This window comes from Paralichthys olivaceus, chromosome 2, assembly GCF_024713975.1.
Source record: "Paralichthys olivaceus isolate ysfri-2021 chromosome 2, ASM2471397v2, whole genome shotgun sequence".
Lineage (NCBI taxonomy): Eukaryota > Metazoa > Chordata > Actinopteri > Pleuronectiformes > Paralichthyidae > Paralichthys > Paralichthys olivaceus.
Window position 1 is genome coordinate 8,322,657 of NC_091094.1, and position 7,662 is coordinate 8,330,318.

Sequence of the window (7,662 nt, forward strand, 5' to 3'; positions counted from 1 at the left end):
AGCACATCTATATATTTATGGTAATCACCGGTTACAGACCTAGTTTAATACATTTTTTATGACAAAACTCTTTAACTCTTTAACGCACCTTAACTGGAATGTGCAATATAAATAAAGTGTATTATTCTTTTTCTTATTTGATTTTTTTTATTAGCTGTAGTAGTCTAGTGGTTGAGGTAGCAGTAGGTTAATTGCCATATAATAATAATAAAAATCCAAGAGACCCAGGGACACTTTATATTTGTCAGTAGGGACCGAAAGAAATATAGTACTAGTCATAGTAGTAGTATTTGTAATATAAGCACTATTATTGGTAGTAGTATTATTATTAAGTGTTAGTAATGGTATTAGTAAGATATAATGGTGTTATTGTCAATTGTTCACGCTTTTATTTTGAAGGGTAAAACGGTATGACGTCAGAACTGATAGCTACGTCACCACAGGATGAACTTTTAGGATTTAAATAATAAAACAAACTTCGCTCAGTTATTCTGAAGTTTCATTGTGCGTCTGATTCTGACGCAGTTTTATTGTGTTGATAAATAAAACCACTATGACGACATTACACTGATGATGACACGCGCCGCCATTTCTGGACACGCCCACATGTGACATCGTCCAGCCCGTGTCTCGTGACATCAGCCAGCTGTCAGCTTCTCTTCTCGGTCCCGGGTCTTAAATGTCGTGTTGTCCAGCGGGTTCAGAGTAAACTGTTCTGAGGTCATCTCTGCAGCCGCTGAGGATGTTGTCTCGACTGCTGAAGGAGCACCAGGCCAAGCAGAATGAGCGGAAGGAGCATCAGGGTGAGAGGCTGCTTCCTGTTAGCTCCGAGGCTAACGTGGGCTAAAAACAAAGCTCCGTGTCGCCTCTCTGTGTGTCTGTGTTGACGACTTGTCTTTGTTTCCTGCGCAGAAAGACGAAGGCGTGAAGCCATAGCTGCAGCCACCAGTCTGACAGAGGCCATGGTGGACCACCTCAACGTCGGGTAGGAGAACGATGCTCTGCTGCGGTCATGTGCTCCGTCGTTTGTATAAACCAGCCACACTTTGAATCTCGATTTCTCATAAATTCTGCAGTAAAATCTTCTGGACCTTGACTTTCAGACAGTGGGGGGTCACCATGAACAACAGTGAGGTGAATTATCGGTGTCACCTCTCGAGGAATATTTTTAAATAATGTTTAATATGAGCAAGTTGTGAGAAAGTAGCCAATCTTGCCTTTAATTTTCATTAAAAAACATATAATATTCCATTTCATTACACTAGTGTGGAATTCAAATCGATCGTCCATAATAAATGTCATTAAACTTTCAACTTGTGTCTTCGGCTTTATTTCCGCCACGTGCAGTCCTGACTGGATTTTCACAAACGACGGACCACATGACCTCAGTGCTGTATTGTGCCTCACACATGACCCGTCCTGCTTGTAGTGATGAAGATGATAGATAATGATGATGATGAGCTGAGGTTCTGGACATGTTAGGATGGGATATGTGGATACACACCAAGACAATCAGCTTAAAGAACCAGAGTTGAATGAAAATCCTTTAGTGACTTAAAAAAAAGATTAAGTCTTATTTGAATATTGCAGAATTTCAGAGGATAAATGGACAAATTAATGGCTTCAGAGTATTAAATACAATTTCACTCTCACATGCCACAGTGGATATATTATACACAATTCTATATTTGAATGTATTAACCATACTGCTCCTCTGTTTTACTGTAGGGTTGCTCAGGCGTACGTAAACCAACGTAAGCTGGACCATGAGGTGAAGACTCTCCAAGTGCAGGCGAGCCAGTTCTCCAAACAAACTGCTCAGTGGATCAGTATGGTGGAGGGGTTCAACCAGGCCCTTAAGGTAGGATACACCCTCTCAGGAATGTATTCATCAAGTCTATTAGATCTTTATTTTATGTATAATTTATTGAACCAGGAAGGTCCCATTGAGATATAACACAATTCATCAATGAGTGGCAACCACTGATGCTGATGTTGTCCACTTCTTCTGACCAGGAAATTGGTGATGTGGAGAACTGGGCGCGCAGTATTGAGATGGACATGAGGACCATTGCCACAGCTCTGGAGTACGTACACAAGGGCCCGCTTCAGTCTGCTTCCTCATAAACTACATGAGCAACACTGGGATGAAACAGAAATCCACCTGACCCCCGTCACAGAGATGCAAGGAGCAGTGACTTTGCCCGTAGCCACTCCTCTCTGACTGGGCTAATGCTGAAGATTACTTTGTGCAGAGCGTCACTGCTTCAGTGTGAGCTACAATATTACCCAGGGCAGCCACACTGTGATGCTGGAGTTCAGAGATCAGAGTGTAAAATAAAATAGGTCGAATCGCTGACTTCACTTGACAAATAACAGGAAATGAGTAATTGTGGAAGAAACTTGAACATTATGGAATTGTAAAGGTTTTGCATGCAACAACTTAGTATTTCTTTTAGTAAAAGGTTAAAGGGGCCAGACATCGCCAACGGTTTCATTGTATGGAGCAGAGACTGTAAATAATGATGGTCGACACGTCTCAGATTGTATTAAAAAAAAGAGTCAGTGTCAGCTGTCAATCATGACATTTTTACCCCATTTTTATAGCATCAAATGACAAATTAAAATCCAACTTATTTGAATCATGAACACTTGAACATACATCATTGTGATAAGAACTGCTTAAAATGACAGGATATGGAGGAGGTGGGGGTTATTACCGATAATGCAGCCAACCACCAGGGGGCGATCATGGTCATTTGGCTTCAATTTGGGGAGCTGACATTTCGTCCATATTTACAGACAGTCTACGGTCTGTTGTTTTTTAAAAGGCCTTGTTTCAGCACCTGATACCTAAAATATGTGTGTCTATTTTTATTTATTTTACACCTGTGTATGTCCATGACTGCTCAGCTTTTTGTTCAAACATTTTATTTTGAATAAAAGTTAAAAATAATAATGGTGTTTCTTTTTGTTTGAAATGTGGTGGGCGGCTTAGATATGGCTGTTACCGAAGTGGAAGATGGAGGCAGAGTGACAAGTGAATTTCATTAGTCATTTTTATTGGTGGTAGTGGACAGAGCTTTGCAACAAACATGCTTGTCAGCCTATAAATACAATAACTGGTTAAATATTTGCCCGGCTCTGCTGATTCAATACAAGGAATGTGTGACGTGAGGGAAAGTGGTGTCGAGAAGACTATTCAGATAATTGCATGTTTGGTAACAAATAACACTTTCAATTCACTGCACAGTGTCAGGATAGAGAACAAGGAACAGACATAAGCCTTACCACGTCATATGTCATAGAATTACGTTGTCATATAGGAGGCTTGTTCATAGTCTCAGTGAAAATATCTAAAGCAACATTGAGACAAAGCTTACATTAGTCCAGACTGGACAAACTTAACACCTTTTGAGTTTTTTATGACAACTGAAGCCTCCACAGGTTCTCTTTCATGTTTGGAAGGAGAGGGTGAGGTGAGGGGTGTTCAGCTGCAACATGCAACTTCAACACTTGATATCATTAAATTCCACACACTGTACCTTTAAAGCTACAGTTTTGTGGAAGCTGTAATTTTGAAGGAAAACACTTATCATTTTTGCACCTTGGTTTTATTGGCCTAATGTATTGATAAGATACAATACACAGTACAGTACAATGGTTACAGTCCACTCTGCAGTAATGAACTGTAAGCTCTTACAGAGTATACAGCATATATTGTTAGGGTTGTAAACTGATAGGTCACTGAACTCAATGCCAATGGGATTATACACATTTTTGAGGGTATACACAACGTAGGATCATCAGAAACAAAGTATGTTATACATGCATGTACACACTGAGAAAAATCAGACTCTGAGATTGTTTGCAAGATTTCTTCTCAAATATTTGTTACTTGATAATAGATATTGCTCTGTGAGAAGTTGGAATATGTAAAATAAATTCTGGGATATCCAAGTTCACATATTGTACAGGAAAATCTCTCTGTAGGCCCAAACACTTTTTTTCTCAAACACACACACACATTATGGATTGGGGATTACCAATTGCGGACTTGTCTTAAGGGATAAACCAGAGGGATAAAGCCTCTCTGGGACCAGCCTCTGAGTTCGGATAAGAAAAGCCAGAAAGGGAAAGGGAAGAGGACGGGTAACTTCCATCACTTCTCAAAAATAGGAAAAGGTAAGATGATACACTTTTTTTATGAATGTATGTTTTACTATTGAATTACCACTGAGTATTTCTGTCTGTCATGAATGTTGTGGCTCTTTTTTTTTCTTTCTTCATAACATGGATGATGGTGATGGTAACAATTTGACAAAGATATGTGGGATTTAATCAGAGAAATAATACATTTAAATGTGTAGCTTACAGCAAAGAGTTATTCCGTTTTTAAGTTAAGGTTTGTTATATCTAATCAAAGTATATTGATTGTTACAATTATTTCCTATGTGGAACTTTTTATCGATATATATATTTCGTAGTGTTGTGAAACTAAATTTAATATTCTTAACCTGAGATGTAATTTTAAAGGATCATTAACTTTTTAACTGAACAGCAACAGTATGGATACAGTACCTGATTTAAGTTTTTTCAATTTTGATATAATGGTTATTTTGAACTTCATTTTACATTTATTCTCATTAATAAGCCTGAAAACTAATTGGTTTTCTGCAGTGAGCAGCTTAAGCAGCTCAGTCACGGGCCTTACATTAATGCTCCAAAACAATGCACCCCCCTGCCTCAGGTCTCGTTCCCTCACAGATGCCTTTCTTTCTTCTGTAAGAGTCTTATCCAAAGATTTCTCATGTGCCCAAAGCAGTTCTGTATTATTCTTACCTAAGAACCTCGGTGAACCAATTCATTGTTCTCCATAGTTATCGAAAAGGATCATCAAACCGAATACTTAACAAATACCAATACAAAAAACAACTACATTATTATGAAATCGAGTAGGGATTTGATTATGGGAATGCCTGGAATTTTCATATGAGTATTTCCTCATTCTATTCAAGTCCCTGAAAAGGAGATTTGGAAGTTTGCCATGTCAATACCCAGCAACAAATGTTTTTTCAGTAAGCACCAAATCCTCCACCAAGTCCTGAAATCAGCATGGAGACACAGTTCATCTATGACCTTTTAGGGTAAGAAATACCAACGCTACACCAGGGTCATTTTAGACAATAATTATGACACATTTAATATATCTTTTCTACATTAATGTGTTCTTATCTGTATAAATTCTACTTCTTTCAGGGAAAATGCTTGGTTGTACGTCAGCGCCACCTTTGCAGTGTTGTGGATTCTTGTGTGGCTGTACAGAGACAACCTGGAGATCGACGAGATCAACGACAAGTACGTCTTTGTGAGCGGCTGCGACTCCGGGTTTGGAAACTTGCTGTGTAAGAAGCTCGATCGAAAAGGTTTCAGAGTGCTGGCCGGCTGTCTCACGGAGAAGGGAGCTGATGATCTGAGGAGGGTGACGGGCCCCTGTCTGAAGACTGTCCTCCTGGATGTGACCAATCAGGACAGCATCCAGAAAGCCATGGAGTTTACCAAGAAGGAGGTTGGGGATAAGGGTGAGAGAAGATTTGCTGTGAGATAACTCTTAATTAAAGGCACAACTCAACAAACATTTCCTCTTCCCCTCTTTGTCCTCCATTCCCCTTGTAGGACTGTGGGGTATCGTGAACAACGCTGGACGTGCACTGCCAATGGGCCCTTCAGAGTGGATGAGAGTGGAAGATTTCCACAGCACGTTGAAAGTCAACATGAACGGAGTGATCGGCATGACGATGACTTTCCTGCCCCTCATTAAAAAGGCTCGTGGACGCATCGTAAATGTGGCGTCAGTGCTCGGCAGAGTGGCTGCAAACGGTGGAGGATACTGCATCTCCAAGTTTGCAGTGGAGTCTTTCTCCGACTGCCTCAGGTAAGAGTTACAACCTGGTCCACAGATACTGCAGATTGGTTAAACACAGAGAAAGTATTTTGTGTCAAGTTCTCTACTCAGATATTTTACATATCACAAATAACATTAAACATAATCTGGCAACCCAAACATTATTCATATTAATGACTTTTAACTGATCTTTAAGGTGGTGGTAAATTGATTAATAACTTATTTATCATTCATTTAATGGTAATTTTCTTTTTTTAATGTATAGAATATGAACAAGTATCGTATATGTTAGTCTTCATGATATTTTCTGTATCCAGGAGAGATATAAACTACTTTGGAATCAATGTGTGCATCATCGAGCCGGGGTTCTTTAAGACGGCTGTGACGAGCCTCGACCCCCTCGAGAGGGAGCTGCATCGCTTGTGGAACCAGCTCAGCCCTGAAGTACAAGCCAGCTACGGAGACAAGTACCTGGATAAGTGTAAGTACACACCAGGCCGCTGGTCAGTATTTCAGTGGACTGAAGGACCTCATATTGACCTCGAATTGCACTCAATAGAACACATTCCTCTGCCAAGGTCCCAAAGTCCCCTACAGTCAATAAAGCTAGAGCAACACTCATAGATGTTTGTCCCTAAATATGTTGGTTTCATGCATTATTCTCTGGCACATTGGTGAAAATGTGAAACATTCCTGGATCCACCCATTTGTCTGGATCTGCAAAAATGTAATGGGGTCTTACTCTGTCAGGCTCATTGTGCTATGTGAAAATGTCACATCACGTATCTCACTGAGTATAAAGTACATACATTTCAGGTGCACTGAAAATAAATGATTAGTTCTGTTCATGTGCTTGTTCTCGTCAGACATCAAGGTCCAGCGTTTGATCATGAATGCTATCTGCGACTCTGACCTCACCAAGGTGACCAGCTGCATGGAGCACGCTCTGACATGTGCTCACCCCCGCACCAGGTACAGCGCTGGCTGGGATGCCAAGCTTCTCTGGATCCCCCTCTCTTACATGCCTTCCTGCGTCATTGATATTGGACTGAAGCTGGTTCTGCCTCGTCCTGCAAAGAGCGTGTAACTCGTCATGAGATCGATTCGAAGTTATCAGCCTTCATATAAACCGTGTCACTTTGATGAATTATATATATAATATATCTCCCTGTAAATGCGTGCGTGTGCAAAATCTGCTTGACACTTTTAGACAATGCAAAAGAAAGTAATGCAATTGTACAATAAAATTTGCCGTATGAATATTTTGTCAAGTGTGTTTCCTCAATTGAATGAATTGTTTTTTTCTTTACCATAGAATGGGCCCTTTATATTTAAATACTTTATATTTACATGGAGGGGGGGTCCTCTCTGTGGAGGCCGCCATGTTTTTTACTATCGTCTAATACGGGAAAACTAAAACCTTTTGAGTTTTCATGACAACTGAAGTTCACCACAGGTTCTCTTTATGTTTGGAAAGGGAGGGTGAGATGAGGAGTGTTCAGCTGCAACATGCAACTTCACCTCTAGATGTCACTAAATTCTACACACTGAACCTTTAACTAGAATGAATACCAGAGAGTGCAAAACTCCGCCAAGGCCGAGCTGTCCCATAATGAAACCACTTTTCCAGATCTGCACCAAATTACACACACTCATAGACACCTGCCCGGTGTATCCTGTCAGTCTCTGATTCTCAGAGCAGGTTCAGCTGCTTTTATAAAACTCTCTTATCCAAATGTTTTGATTCTTATTTGAAA

General features: G+C 40.2%; 2 protein-coding genes across 3 annotated transcripts; both read left to right on the forward strand.

Annotated features, from left to right (window-relative positions):
* The first annotated feature begins 415 nt into the window (after positions 1-415).
* bloc1s1 (biogenesis of lysosomal organelles complex-1, subunit 1) lies at positions 416-2,956 on the forward strand. Its single transcript, XM_020096506.2, has 4 exons — positions 416-803; positions 913-985; positions 1,729-1,861; positions 2,017-2,956. Exons 1-4 carry the CDS (start codon positions 743-745, stop codon positions 2,125-2,127), a joined length of 378 nt encoding a protein of 125 aa, XP_019952065.1. The 5' UTR covers positions 416-742; the 3' UTR covers positions 2,128-2,956.
* Positions 2,957-4,095: 1,139 nt separating this feature from the next.
* rdh5 (retinol dehydrogenase 5 (11-cis/9-cis)) lies at positions 4,096-7,165 on the forward strand. 2 transcript variants are annotated; one of them, XM_069534103.1, is made up of 6 exons: positions 4,096-4,185; positions 5,080-5,147; positions 5,260-5,582; positions 5,677-5,935; positions 6,223-6,386; positions 6,772-7,165. In XM_069534103.1, the coding sequence occupies exons 2-6, from the start codon at positions 5,116-5,118 to the stop codon at positions 6,990-6,992; spliced, it is 999 nt and encodes a 332-aa protein (XP_069390204.1). In that variant the 5' UTR covers positions 4,096-4,185; positions 5,080-5,115; the 3' UTR covers positions 6,993-7,165. The 2 variants fall into 2 exon arrangements, with proteins under 2 accessions (XP_069390204.1, XP_019952170.2); XM_020096611.2 differs by lacking the exon at positions 4,096-4,185 and having other exon boundaries at positions 5,061-5,147.
* The last annotated feature ends 497 nt before the right edge of the window (positions 7,166-7,662 follow it).

Bases quoted from the DNA above. Each gene is read 5' to 3' on its own strand.
- bloc1s1 (XM_020096506.2), top strand. From the start codon at position 743: ATGTTGTCTCGACTGCTGAAGGAGCACCAGGCCAAGCAGAATGAGCGG. The intron at 804-912 runs GTGAGAGGCTGC...TTTCCTGCGCAG, and splicing joins TGAGCGGAAGGAGCATCAGG to AAAGACGAAGGCGTGAAGCC. The intron at 986-1,728 runs GTAGGAGAACGA...GTTTTACTGTAG, and splicing joins GTGGACCACCTCAACGTCGG to GGTTGCTCAGGCGTACGTAA.
- rdh5 (XM_069534103.1), top strand. From the start codon at position 5,116: ATGGAGACACAGTTCATCTATGACCTTTTAGG. The intron at 5,148-5,259 runs GTAAGAAATACC...TACTTCTTTCAG, and splicing joins TTCATCTATGACCTTTTAGG to GGAAAATGCTTGGTTGTACG. The intron at 6,387-6,771 runs GTAAGTACACAC...TGTTCTCGTCAG, and splicing joins AGACAAGTACCTGGATAAGT to ACATCAAGGTCCAGCGTTTG.